The sequence below is a fragment of the Schistocerca nitens genome, chromosome 2, assembly GCF_023898315.1.
Source record: "Schistocerca nitens isolate TAMUIC-IGC-003100 chromosome 2, iqSchNite1.1, whole genome shotgun sequence".
Lineage (NCBI taxonomy): Eukaryota > Metazoa > Arthropoda > Insecta > Orthoptera > Acrididae > Schistocerca > Schistocerca nitens.
This window is the reverse complement of record NC_064615.1, coordinates 478,698,177-478,713,470: the sequence shown is the minus strand read 5'-3', so window position 1 is coordinate 478,713,470 and position 15,294 is coordinate 478,698,177. Positions and strand designations below refer to the sequence as shown.

The 15,294-nt window shown below is 39.7% G+C and overlaps 1 protein-coding gene across 1 annotated transcript in view; it reads right to left on the bottom strand.

Moving 5' to 3' along the window:
• The window catches only part of LOC126236394 (arrestin domain-containing protein 17-like), a 180,266-nt gene that overhangs the window by 49,427 nt on the left and 115,545 nt on the right, over positions 1-15,294 (bottom strand). The window contains exon 3 of the mRNA XM_049945678.1: positions 12,388-12,599. Coding sequence (XP_049801635.1) covers positions 12,388-12,599 — 212 coding nt within the window. The remainder of the gene's footprint in view (positions 1-12,387; positions 12,600-15,294) is intronic.

Below are 15,294 nucleotides of genomic sequence, written 5' to 3'. Positions count from 1 at the left end.
ACAACACCCAGTCAACACGAGGTAGAGAAAATTTCTGACCCCGCTGGGAATCGAACCCGGCACCCCATGCGCAGGAAGCGAGAACGCTACCACAAGACCACGAGCTGCGGACATATCTCTGCAATATTCTAATGTGGGTTCCATATAATGATGAATGTTTTTGTAAGAAATTTCATTTGTAAACTGACTGCATTTCTCAAGTACTCTACCGAGGAATCGGACACTGAAAATAATCATTTTTTACAATATAATGTAATTGGATTGACAAAGAAATCTATTCACCAAATAGTGGCAGGAGAACAAACTTGAAAAAAGGTTTTAATTATGCAACCTTTGGAGCCAGTGGATCCTTCTTCTGGCAGAAGGGTTGAAGATGAAGGAAGAGGGGTGAAGGGAAAGGATTGGCGAGGTTTAGGAAAAGAGGTAAAGATCTGAAAAGTCACACACAACCCTGGGTCAGGGGAGACTTACCGGATGGGATGAAGAGAAAAGACATCACCTTCTCATTCTGTCCAGTAAGTCTCCCCTGACCTGGGTCCTGGGTGACTTTTCTGAACTCTACCCCTTTCCCTAAACCTCTCAAGTCCTTTTGCTTCAACCCTTTTCCTTCCCCTAGAATCCTTCTTTCCATTATAGATAACTGCATCATCTACAAAGAGACTAAGGTTACTATTAATATTATCTGCAGTCATTAATATGCAACATGAAAATCAACGGCCCCAACACACTTCCCTGGGCACATCTTATGTTACTTCTGCACCTGTTTGTGACTTTACATCCAAGATAACATGCTGTGTAATCCCTACCAAGAAATTCTGATTGCCTTGATCCATGGCTTTCTGGGTATCATGTGAGAAAAGTGTGAGTCAGGTTTCACACAATCGATGTTTTCAGAATCCATGCTACTTGGCTTGGAGGAAGTGATTCTGTTCAGCATACCTCATTATAATTTCTCAGAATATGTATTAGGAGGATATTAGAGATTTGAAGGATATTGGAGAGCAGTTTTGCGGACCATTTCTGCTATCCTTTGTATAGATGGGTTTGACCTGTGATTTCTTCCAATTACTGGGCCTAGTTTTTCATTTGAGGGATTTTCAGTAGATTATAAGTAAAAGAGGGGCTAATTCACCTGCAAATTCAGTATAATATCTGACAGGGATTCCATTGGGACCTAGGCATTTGTCCAATTTTAACAATTTTAGTTGTTTCTCAACACCTATGACACTAACGTCTATGCCACTTGTCTTCGCTGTCATGTGAGAATTAAATTAGGATAGTACTCCTGGGTTTTCATTCATAAAGGAAAATTTGAAAACAGAGCTCAGCATTTATGCTTATGGTTTGCTACCATCAATTTCTGTTACTGTCTTACCCATGAAGGTCTGGACATTAACTTTGGCATCACTAAGAATCTTTAAATACAGCCAAAATTTCTTAGGGTTTTTTGGGAGATCTTTAGATAATAGTCTGCTGCAGTAGTCAGCAGAGGTTGTTAACAGAAATTACGTCAGGGCTGTCAATGATTGCAACTTCTAGATTAGACATTGCAGGCATTATGCAAATACTTGTGTGACAGTCAAACACATTTCAGTCAGCATCCTCCTATCTACAGCCCTATGCCATAGCTTTCTATATGATCCTCCCTGGAATGTTTCAAACTGCTTCTTTATCTAGTTTGCTGAAGACACAAATATTTGTACTTTTTGTAGTTGCTCTTCGTATGTTGGAAATCATGGTTAATACAGTTTTCACATGGACACTGATATCAATATCAAACTAGATATCCTCAAAAAGGCCAGGTCTGTTTGTTGCTATTATATCCAGTACATTTCCATTATGACTGTATTTTTGAACAATCTGTTCTAAGTAGTTCTCAGAGAAGGCATTTAGTAATGTTTCACAGGGCATATTGTCACACTCACCAGTTACAAACTGTAATTTTCTCAATTGATTGTTGAATGATTAATGTCTCCTCTGATGAAATTATGACTGAGGAACTTACATGATGGTGAACTTAAGATTTCTCTAAAGATTTTGGTTACATCTGAAGGCAAGCCTAGCAGCCCATGGAAAGATCCAGTTACAAGTTTATGCCCACCCTTGATACTGAGCTGTGCCCACAAAATGCAGTTTCAGTTTCTACCTCATTGGGTTTTAGTTTCTTATCTACAGTCACAAATGCACAATCTCCATTTATCATTACCCTACCCTTTAGATACACACTCAGATTCTCCTGAAAAGTATCACTCCTGTCTCTTTCAGGTTTCAACCAACTTTCTGCACTTAACTATTTTCTGAGCTCCACTGTCTCTCAAGAGTGCCTCAAATTTTGGCAATTTGTTGTAAATGCTCCAACAGTCAATTGCAATGGTATTAAGACTCTCAGCTTTAGTGGGCATTTCTTTGGATCTCATACTGAGACTTATGGGTCCCCTACAGTTATCATGATGGACTGGATGAAGAGTCATCTAATCTAAAATACCCTTTTCATGCTAAAACTAAGTATAAAAAATGATTATCATATAACAATGTTAATAGTGATAATAAAATAACCTAAAACATTTATTTAAAGAGTTTCTGGGAAGGTACTCTTCAGTGGTTTGGAGTGAATTTTCCAACAGAAAGTTCTCTAATTCAGTCCTGAATTCCACTACATTACCTACAACACATTTAGCTAATATGCTCCACAAAGTTACTGAGCACATCTGAGCCCATGTATCGCCCTCCCGTCTGTAATGCTATATAATAAGAGAAAGGCAACTACTCACCTATAGCAGATCAATGCTTGGAGCACAGAAACAAATAACAGGGAACAATAGTGTTCAAGAACTAGCTCTTTTACTAGCAGAAGTACACACATTCACAAGCAGAACCACACAGACATCCAAATATAAACTCCCGTGACCTCAACAAGACAGATAATTATTGATACTTCATTATTGAAAACAGTGCCTGAGCTGATGGAGCTGGGGAGTCTGTAGGGAAGGGCACAAGCAGGGGTTAGTGAGAAAGAGGCAGGTCTTTGGATAGATGACTCTGCAACTGCACAGCAAGATGGAAAGACTACAGAGGGTAGAGTAAAATGGGATATAGGAAGAAGGAGGGGGAAGAGAGGGGGGAGGAGAGGGCAGTGCATGATTTGGCCAGAGCAGAAGTGGTGCAGACAGAAGTGAGAAGGGAAAATATATGGTGAGGCAGTGGGAACAGGTTAATGAAGGCTGATGGCAGGGGGACTGTGAGAGTGCAGGGTATGTTGGAAAGACAATTCCTATCTGAGTAGTTCAGAGAAATTTGCACTGTAGCACAGTACTCAAAAGTCCTTGATAGCGAAGCAACTGTTGAAGTCATTTTTGTTGTGGTATGCAGCATGTTCAGTAACACAATGGGCAAGTTTGAGGTTTGCCACAGTTTGGTGATGGCCATTCATGTGAATAGACAGTTGTTTTACTGGTCATGTCCACATAAAATTGGGTACAGTAGTTGCAGCATAGCTTATATATAGGATGGCTGCTTTCACACATGGCCCTCCTGTTTATTGGGTAGGAAATGCCTGTGAATGGACTAGAGCAGGAGTAGATGGGTGGGTGCACAGGATAGGTCTTGCATCTGGGCCAACCACAAGGAAATGACCCATAGGGTGCACAATTGGGAGGTTTGGAACAAGGATGGATAAGGATATTTTGTAGGTTGTGTGGGTGGTAGAACACTGCTTTGGGAGATGTGAGTAGGATTTAGATCAGGATGTCCCTCATCCTAGGGCACTACAAGATGTAGACAAAGCCCTGGTAGATGATGTGGTTGAGCTTTGCAAGGTCAGGATGATACTGGGTGATCAGAGAAGTGCTGGTGGTTAGCTGGTTAACAGGTTTACTGGTGTCAGAGGAGCAGATGGCATGGGAGACCTGTTAATGTATGAGCTGTATATGATATTGTGTGTCAATAACAGCTCCAGCAAGATTAATGGTATACTTTGACAACTCCTGCTTTCCACTGCATATGTGGCATATGGAGAAGGAGAGGCTGTAAGGAAGAGACTTTTTGACGTGGAACAGGTGACAGCTGTCAAAATGGAGGTATTGTTGGTGGTTGGTATACTTGTTGTACATGGTGTTATTTATGGAGCCTTCTGAGAGGTGGAGATCAACATCTGGAAATGTGTCTTGATGAGTTGAGAAGGACTAGGTGAAGTGAATTTGAGAATAGGTATTGGGGTTAGGCAGGAAACAACAAAGGTTGTCCTTATCATGGCAGTAAGTTTCACTTGCCCGCGAAAGGCAAAGGTCCCGAGTTCGAATCTTGGTCTGGCACACAGTTTTAATCTGCCAGGAAGTTTCATATCAGCACACACTCCGCTGCAGAGTGAAAATCTCATTCTGGAAACATCACTCAGGCTGTGGCTAAGCCATGTCTCTGCAATATCCTTTCTTTCAGGAGTGCTAGTTCTGCAGGGTTCGCAGGAGAGCTTCTGTAAAGTTTGGAAGGTAGGAGGCGAGATACTGGCAGAAGTAAAGCTGTGAGGACGGGGTGTGAGTCGTGCTTGGGTAGCTCAGTTGTTAGAGCACTTGCCCGCGAAAGGGAAAGGTCCCGAGTTCGAGTCTCGGTCTGGCACACAGTTTTAATCTGCCAGGAAGTTTCAGTAAGTTTCAATGTTGTGACCTACCTGCAAATCAAATTATATTGTAATAACCAGAATCAAGTCAAAGTCCAAAAGCAGGGTTGTCCATGGGTACAAACAAGTAGCACTGAAAACATGTTCATTGTGAACACCAATGTACAAACAGATCAGAACAGACTGAACTCCTGCATGGAGAGTGCTGCTATTCTGCAAACAGTGGATATTTCAAAAGTATTTTGCGAACCTTCTTGAAATGATAAATACTAAATAACAAATAAGTGGTTCTTGGGTTTCAACTGGTGACATGCAGCATGTCAGACAATGGCACTAATCTCTATACCACACTACATCCACCACAGCTTGCAACATGTATTCCTCAGAAGTTCTCATTGGAGCTCACTACACCCTGGATCTAGATCTTGCCAATGATCCTCTGTACAACAGTGTTGGAGGATTCTTGCATTCTGGTTGTATAGTTGCATACTCTTCACCATAAAAATAGCCTCTCCCATCGAAGCGCATGTTTGATGAGTGGATCTTTAATTTGCTTGAACCTTCCATTGTCGATCTATGCCTCTGGAATGTAGCAGGTTTTCATACGAAGGACGCTTCTTGATGAAGCGTCATAATCCGCAACTCTATATGTGTTGAGAAAGGTTATGATATGACCAAAAGTAGCTCTTTACTAACTTTTCTGGCAGTCGCACTTTCTGCATAGGCTTAAAAATCTGTACAAAGTCTCCTGGGCTGTATCTTACTGGCCAATGCATGATGTTATAGTGCTTGCATTCTTTCTCCTGAGCGTCCAAAGACTTTAGATGATTCAATTGTCTTGCTTATTAGACACAGGTCATGATATTTTTCATGTATTGTCCAGTTGAAACAGGAACATTGTACACATTGTTGTTTTGGCCCCACAATCCTGGAGCAGAAGGAAAAGTGTGAAGCCTATAGTGTCTTACTTTGCTGTGTTTTATGTTAATGTCACAATGACAAGTATTGTAGGCCAATTTATCTGTTTGAAATCAGCATACATTGAAAGGCATACTTGCCAAAGTCTTATTAAAGTGTTCTGTGGAACTATTTATTTGTGGGTGGCTGGCCATTGTCACCCTGTGGGTGATTTCACAACTTAAAATTACCTTTGATATTAGTCTTGACTGCAAAACCTTTCCATGATCAGATATCATCATACAGAATGCTGCTTCAAAATGATGTCTTCTACAAGGAGCCTTGGAATTTCTGGAGCTTTGGTGACAGTGTATCAGGTGAGGTGGACAGAGCAGACTGTTATTGATCAATTCTCATTTGTCGACTTTGGGAACATCCCCAAGAGGTCGATTCCAATTTGGAAGAGCAGTGTGCCAGAACTGGAATTGGTACCAGGTGTTCTGGAGGTAACTGCCGCACATACTTCTGCCACTGGCATTCCTCACTTACAGTGTAATGGATTGGTAGGGCCACATTCAGTGATACTTGCATCTGAATCTATCTAGAGTCTTCATGACTCCCACGTGATCACAAGTTTGAGTGCCATGGAAAAACTTCAGGATAACTGGACATAGATGAGCTGGGATGGTGAGCTACCCTTTCCACCCCATTGGATCGTATTTACTCATATACAATGTTCCATTTACTAACTGAAATTCTCCTGTTTCCATTCCTCATTCTTCAAGGCTACTATGGTTTTCAGCTATGCTTGATCTCTTCTCTATTCAGAAGTAATGTCATTTAATGCAGTGATGACTGAGATTTTGTCCACACTGCTATGTTCTTCAAAGGATTCCCTGATAGGCAGTTGACATACTTGTGTTTGTGTCCACTTTTGTGTGCCACTGAGACATCATACATCTGAAGCCTCTGTGCCCATCTTACCAGTTGACCCAATGGATCTTTCAGGCTAATGAGCCAGCACAGAGAATGATGCTCTCTCACAGTGGTGAATGGTTTGCAGGAACTTGTTGATAGCCCAACAACTGCAAGGCACCCTTTCTCAGTTGTAAGGTCAAGTCAACACATCCAGAAGGTACCCTGGAAGCATAAGCTAACACACTTTCAGCACCATGCTGATTTTGTACTAGTACTGCACCTATCCCATAACCACAAGTGTCAGTGTGTAATTCTGTCTTGGCATTATTGTCATATGATGCTAGAACTGGAGAAAATCTCAGGACAAGGAAAAATCTTTCTTGCATTTCATTCCATGAAACTTCGGCATCCCACTCCAATAGTCCTTGCAAGGGATGTGTCTTCGTACAGAATCTCTTGAACTCTGATCTTCCACAGTGTATGATTGCTTGTGATGTCTGCAAGAAATCCCATCCAAGAATAACATTGTTATCACATTCTAATAAAATGAAAAATTTTAAGGGTTTTGTTCAATCATTTATAGTTATTCTTGCAATATATGCTCCTGCTGGCTGGACAGATTTCCCATTTGAAACTTTCAGCACAATCAGTACCACATCCTTCTTTAGCTAGCAATGATAAGCATTTGATATTACAGAAAGAGAAGTCCCAAAGTCAACTATTTCTTGGACAGGTTGACTGTTGATGAGATTTCCTGACGTCTTGGTGACTATTGTTCATGAAATATTTTCACCTGTGATGGCCTCACAGCCACAGATGGTCACCTCACTTAGTTTTCCTGAACTCAGTGGTTAGGTGTGGCTGATAACTCAGTAAAGTGATGGGGACTGGCTACGCCATGTTGGAGATTGACCTCATCCATGCTGTGGCTATGGGCTTCATCTGACACTACAGTTGACTGGCATGAATAGAATTGTTGTGATTGTTGATAATTAGAGCCATAGTAGTTGTCAAAAACTCATCATCTTTCTCTGGACAATGTGTCCAGGTCGTCAACAGTGGATAGATACTGGCTTGTTGTCCTCTGTCCTCCAAATTTCCCTTCTTCTGCAGGGCTTTGCAGTTGGCAGAGGAGCTGATGACACTTGAGATGATTGGATGCTGGGTTGTCATCTGACAGCTGTGGCATAACTCCAAATTCTCAAAGTATTTTTCATTTGGCAGGTTTAACTGGTAGTGGAGATTTGTACTAAAGGGCAATAAATCCATCTTTTTCAACATTCTCTATTATCTTCTGCCATGTGGGATCAATGTTTATGGCTGCTATCTCTTGCTTACTTGATCTGACTGTTCTGTCTGCCACAAAATGCTGTACCTCTTCCCCTACAACCCGGCATAAGAAAGAGGTGAAGTCATGACAGACTTCCACAACTGCCATAGGGACCACATTTGAGGGTCATCCTCTTAGATCCAGTTCTTTTTCTGTTGCATTTTGTTGATGTACTGGCACTGCTTGATGAATTTATCTCTTGTTGTAACATCCTTTACCAGAAGAACTTGGTACATGTCTTCTGTGACTCTTTTCATAAAGTGTGAGATTTTCTTGGCTTCTGTCATATTCAGATTCTCACTGCGGCACAGGGCCAAAACATTCTGTAGGGCTGCAATGTTTCTCCATGACATTGGACCCTGTTATTCAATTGTTCTTCTTCTCAGCAGACTTGCTGCTGATTGACATCAAACATTTTCTTCAGTTCTGCCTGGAATTTATTCCAGCTACTGAGCTTCTCTTTGTTGTTCTTGAACAACTGCCAGGCTGTGCCATCCAAGTTAAAGTACACATTTGCCAAACACACCATGTCATCCCTCCTCCTGCATTTGGCAACTCAGTCAGTTCCTTAATTTATGAGTCTCCTGAATACACAGTCTCTGGTAAATGTAAAGGTCATGTGACTAGGGCCTCCCGTTGGGTAGACCCTTCGCTGGGTGCAAGTCTTTCGATAAGACACCACTTCGGCGACTTGCACGTCAATGGGGATGAAGTGATGATGATTAGGACAACACAACACCCAGTCTCTGAGCAGAGAAAATCTCCGACCCAGCAGGGAATCGAACCTGGGCCCTTAGGATTGACATTCTGTCGCTCTGACCATTCAGGTACCAGGGGTGGACACAGACTCTGGCAATGATGCACTACTTGTATCCTGGTTCCTCTCTGTGTAGCGATGGATTTTACATTGCCTAATTGGAGCCATGGTGATACAGAAGGCTGAAAGCATCCAGCAGTTCCAACAAATAGTGTCATATCATAACCCCAATAAAGTCCAAATCTGAAAGCACTGTTGTTATGAAGTACAACACTTAGAACTGAAAGCACATTTATTGTGAATACTAATGTCCAGCTGGAACAGATGGATGGAGAGTGCTGCTATTTATACAAACATCAAATAATACATAATATCCTAACATAATACTTCTCAAGAACCTTCCAGAAATTATAAATACTGATTAACAAATAATTGTTGGTGGTTGGGCTTGAACTGGCAACCTAGAACACACTGTCCACTTTGCTAACTGCTATGCCACACCACATGCCCCACAGCTCATGGCAATACATATATACTTTTTTCTATTTTGCTATTTTTCAGGGGATAATAAGTATTAATAATTTTCATTATTCTGAGTGGAAGTGACTTGCCTGGCATGAAATGGCAGTCATTGCAGTACAGATACTTAAAGTGTGAAATTTGCAATTAATATCACACTTAGAATGAGATTTTCACTCTGCAGCAGAGTGTGCGCTGATATGAAACTTCCAGGCAGATTAAAACTGTATGCCAGACCAAGACTCGAACTCGGGACATTTGCCTTTCGCGGTAGAGCACTTGCCCGTGAAAGGCAAATGTCCTGAGTTCGAGTCTCGGTCCGGCACACAGTTTTAATCTGCCAGGAAGTTTTAATATCACACTTACTTCTGCAACTGCACCAAAGCTGATATTTCATATTGATTTGCTGTAAGTCTCACCCACTCAGTGACTTCATCTATTAGTCAACAACCAACAATAATATCAGCTGAATGAAACTTTTGATATCTACATTGTAAAAAAAGTCCTTCATTCCTTATTCACTGAAGCACCAAAGAAACTGGTATAGGCATGTGAATTCAAATACAGAGACATGTAAACAGGCAGAATGTGGCACTGCAGTCAGTGATGTTGATATAAGGCAAGGGTCTGGCACAGTTGTTAGATCGGTTACTGCTGCTACAATAGCAATTTATCAAGATTTAAGTGAGTTTGAATGTGGTGTTATAGTTGGCGCACTAGCAATGGGACACATCATCTCTGAGGTAGTGATGAAATGGCGATTTTCCCGTATGAACAGTTCACAAGTGTACAGTGAACACCAGGAATTTGGAAAAATATCAAAGCTCCAACATCACTTTGGCCAGAAAGAGATCATGCAAGAACGGGACCAACAATGACTGAAGAGAATCATTTATCATGACAGATGTGCAACCATTCCGCACATTGCTGCAAATTTCAATGATGGGCCATCATCAAGTGTCAGCGCATGAACCATTCAATGAAGCATCATCGATATGGGCTTTCAGAGCTGAAGGCTCACTCACCTTCCCTTGATGACTGCATGACACAAAGCTTTATGCCTTGCCTGGGCCCATCAGGACTGACATTGAGCTGCTGATGACTGGAAACATATTGCCTGATTAGACAAGTCTTGTTTCAAATTGTATTGAGCAGATTGATGTGTACGGGTATGGAGACAACCTCATTAGTCTGTGGACCCTTCATTTGAGCAGCGGACTCCTCGAGCTGGTATAGGCTCTGTAATGGTGTGGGGCGTGTGCAGTTGGAGTGATATGGGACTCTTGATATGTCTACATACGACTCTGACAGGTGGCACATAAGTAAGCATCCTATCTGATCACCTGCATCCATTCATGTCCATTGTGCATTCCAACGGACTACAGCAATTCCAGCGGGACAATGCGATACCCCACACATCCAGCATTGCTATAAACATTTCCACTGGCCACCAAACTCCTCAGACATGAACATTATTGAGCATGTTTGGGATGCCTTGCAACATGCTGTTCAGGAGAGATCTCCCCCCACTCCCTACCCCTTCGTACTCTTATGGATCTATGGATAGCCCTGCAGGATTCATGGTGTCAATTGCCTTCAGCACTACTTCAGACATAAGTTGGGTCCATGCTACATCGTGTTGTGGCACTTCTGCATGCTTGCGGGGGCCCTACACAATATTAGGCAGGTGTTCCAGTTTTTTTGGCTCTTCAGTGTATATTTTTGAGACTTAATGAGCAATTTTTTTCCAAAATAGAAGGGCCCTTCTTCAGTCATCTGTAGATATATATTTCTGATTATTCCTCATTTTAAGCAAACTTGAGACCATTCATGCCACCCATATTTGAATACACTTGATAATTCACTTTACCTCAACCTCATATCAATCATACTGTAAATTGGTATTGAACAACATCTCAGAAAAGAATTCAATGAACAGTATCTTTCACTAAGAAACATCCTAGTAGTCTACCAATTAAACTCAGTGTACCATCTGGCTTTTCTACAGGAATTGTTGTTGTTGAAGAAAAACTTTCAAAACATAAAATGGTAGTTTGATAAGTTCTGTTGAACTAATTTCAAAAATTATTTAGTTTATCTGAAGTTTGAACATGTTGAGTTTTTAGGTTGATGATTACAGTTCAGAAGTCGAGCTCAAACAACAAAACTGTTCCAGATTCATACAATGTACATTAAATTCATTATTTGCAAACAATCTAAATCATTGGATGAGATCCACAGGTGCATATACATTTGGCAAATCATTGTAAGGGATGTGAAGGATATTAGTTTTTACTGTAGGGTACCATATATAAGGATTCCTTTGTGTTCTACTCAGATGTGAGTGCAGGTTTACTAACTGTTCTTGTGTTTCTGTGTGAGATGTTACTTGTCTGTTGATTTTCTTCATAGTTTAGTAGACACAGCAAGTATGAGCTGGAAGTAAATCAATTTCCATGGTGACAACCACATTTTCCTCTCTCCCATTTGTCAAATAGTACTGTGACTTGACACTCAGCTTCATTGTATACACACTTTCTGTCACTTGCTAGTATAGCCCAGTATGGCTCCTAAACACTTCTGCAATGACATTCACAATATGGTCTTATAAGTAAATATCCTTTGTAAATGAAATCTAGTTTCCAAGCATTCTACAGATTAACAGTAGCCTGCTATTAGCTTTCACCAAAAAGGAAGTTATTTAAGCTTTACCCAAAAGTGAAGCTATGTAATCATTCTCTGTCATATATCCTTCCATTATTAGAGCCTTGTGTTACATGACAGATGTTTTTCAAAGTTTTCTGTCAATAAACTCAGAGTATCTTCTAAAATTCAGGAACAAACAGAATGACAGTAACAAGGACAAATTCTGCTGATCTCATACAAGTGTGTGATGTACACTCCTCCACAACACTAGAACTAGTTTACTGATTAAAGAATTTATTGTAGATTATTGCCAAGAATGCTGTTGACTCTGCACCTAATTCTCTTCACACACTGGTGCATTACAATTCTCTTACTTTTTTTTTGAGGTAAAGCAAAACTCAAATAACATTTTATAGTTAACAAAATGTCACAAAATGATTTCATTAACAGTCAGTGTAATGGAATACAAATAGACACAGAAATTAAAGAAAACATGAACAATGTAGATTGCTGCTTAGATAAGAAACTATCATTTTCATATGAAACTGGTCTTTAACTTGCATCTTTTATCATCATCACCACCACCACCATCAGTTGACATAGTGAAATATTCAAACACAGGTCATTCTTATATGCAGCACAATGGAATATTAGTAAATCAATGATACCATGTCTCTCTTATGTGTGCAATACTTCATAATAACATACCTTGACCAAAGGATCTGTATTCAGATCTAGATGTGATAACACAGTGTAGAAAGCTTTGACTTTTTCATCAAATGCCCATGGACGGTTCATTTTTGCTTTGATTGTGTAACGAATATGGCCGTATGTGCCTTCAAATGACGATGGTAAATTTTCTGGGAGTTTGACAGAAAAATTATACACATGCTCTCCTGGTGGAAGTATGAGCTCCTCAGCTGAAACAGACCATATTTTGAAAAAATTTGTAAACCAAAATTGGTATACCTGCAAGTAAAGTAAGTACTTCATCAGTGGTTTATAACCTTTACAATATTTACATTTCTCCCAGAACCAGAACTGTAAAGAAAGTAATGTTCATCTGTAATTCATTTTGTGAAAATAATTTCTTGCTGATAGTCTAGAAAGTCCTGAGGTACCATGTCATGGGTCAAATTTCCCACTTCCTTCTTGATATTCACAAACAATTGCCATGCCTGTTACCTCATTATAAACTACGCAGACATTTCCTAGCACCTTTAATATTAAATGGAAACCTAAATCTTGTGATACACTCATATACAGTAGAATATTAAAAACCATTCCGAACTCAAAGGTAATGAGGTATGTCTAACAGAATGACCTTGTCCATGGGACCAACATGGACTCTGAAAGCAATGCTCTTGTGAAACCCAACTCAAGCTTTTCCCACATGACATTCTGAAAGCCACATTCCTCAGCTAATGCCCATGCACTGCTATGACCTCTGAAGTAAGTAAAATAAGCACTTTATCAGATGTTCATAACCTTTACAATATTTACATTTCTCCCAGAACCAGAACTGTAAAGAAGGTAATGTTCATCTGCAATTCATTTTGTGAAAATAATTTCTTGCTGCTAGTCTGGAGAGGCCTGAAGTACCATGTCATGGGTCCAATTAGCAGGCAGAGGGTTGCAGAAGCTGCAGATGGGTTCCCATGGAAGTGGAATGCATTCTCCCATTCACACCACTTCTGGTCCATTCAGAAATGTCACACCTAAAACCAGACTCTCTGGCATGTATGTCCGCCCTCCTTCCTCATTTGACAACAATCCAGAGCACAGTCAGGTTAGTTATGCACACTACGAACAGCCATAAGCAGATTTTTTGCAGATAAATTTATGAGTTTGACAAGAGTAAAAGCTTCAGCATTTTCTAAAATGCAACACGGCACTGCATTATGCAAGGAAGTTTGTTCTAGTGATGCCCAGGTGGAAAACAGAATGGAAAGAGTCTCCAAATACTGGTGCACACAGCAAGGACACTAGATGAGTGAGAACTTGTGATTGTGAAAGGATGACAGGTACTTAATCTCTGATGTAATGTGCTGAGAAACATGCACAATGAGGAGCTGAAAACTATACAGAGCATATGACAGTCACTTATCTGCCGCAACAATCCTGAAGCACTAACGTGATCAAATAGGCAGATGTTGCAGGTAGAATTAAACATGATTGATTCTGCCTGGTCAGATTTCTCACTACATTTGCTATGATGGATTGCATTGCAATAGTGGATGTTCACTAAAACAAATGACTGCCAAGTTTATCTTCTGCATTGTGTGAAAATATGTTTCAAAACTTCTGGAGGGTGTAGAGGCACAGAGAAACCTTTGTGAATGTGGTTGCAATAGGACATCATCCTCTAGCATTACTTTTCCTCAACCAGAAATATTTTTCAAATTTTGGGCAGGTCAGTATTATATCAGCCGTTTTCCTGAAAAATTTCATATATAATTTTATACACCATATTGTGTATTCCAAGCTAAAATTTATGAATAGGAATTATTATTTTCGATGTTACAATCAACAGTACTAACTCTGCATGTACAGTTAAATTAATTTTTTTACAATCATTTGATATTATGAATTATCCGGCACACTTAAAATTTCTATTATTAATTGCGCAATCTAGTACTGTTTATTATGTTTACTTCTGGATTTATTTATGAAATAATATTAAAAACTAATAGAAATTCATTTGTCAAGAAAAATTATAAACCCTTTAGAATATTGTTATTACCACAGAGTGAGGAGTAGTAAGCATGCCACTGATGTGATCGGACGTATTTTTGTATTTTGGACGAACAATGTCATTTTGGCTTTGTTAATGTGAAAATTCAAAAGACTGTGTGATATACTAAAATATGACAAAATAAATTAATGTAAAAACAAAAATTCTGCAATGACAAACTTCGAAATAATTTAGATCAATTCAACCATGTGAACCTAAAATGTGAGAATTTCAGCTTCAAGAATCAAAACCCTAGACAAGAAGAACTGGAGCCAACTCTACAAGAAATGATAAGTAACCTAAAAAGTTGTAATCTTACTCCTGTCAAATCTTCAGAAAAGAAATTGCTCATTGTGGACTATAGACGCAACTAGGGAGGAGGTAGATTATAAGTGAGGGCTCGTCCGGGATTAATTGAGTAATAATGAAGTTTTATCTGTTTCAGAAAGTGCTTGATTCTGTGAATTTTCAGAATTTATGTACAAATAAATTTTTGATCACGTGGAGCAAAAAATCAAAGACTGCCCAACAAAGCAAATCAGACCAAGAGTGATGATGTACTACCACTAATGACAGTCCAGATCGAAAGAAAGGAAAGAGGACTTTAAAACTACAACCAGGAACATCAAAAAAGAAAGATAAGCAGAAACTATTTGTGAAGTTATTTTGTTTGTGGACTTGTGTGCTTGTTAACAAAATGAATAGGGACAAAAGCAAAAGTGAGGTAGAAACGAAAGCTTCAGGATCCAGTCAGGACATGTCTGAGCCAAGTGAAATAGTAGTTAGTAAAGAAACTGTAAAAACTAATATTTTACAGTTAATTTGGGCAAAAATAGAGGAACTGAAGACAGATAAGAATAGCAAATTGAATAGAGTACAAG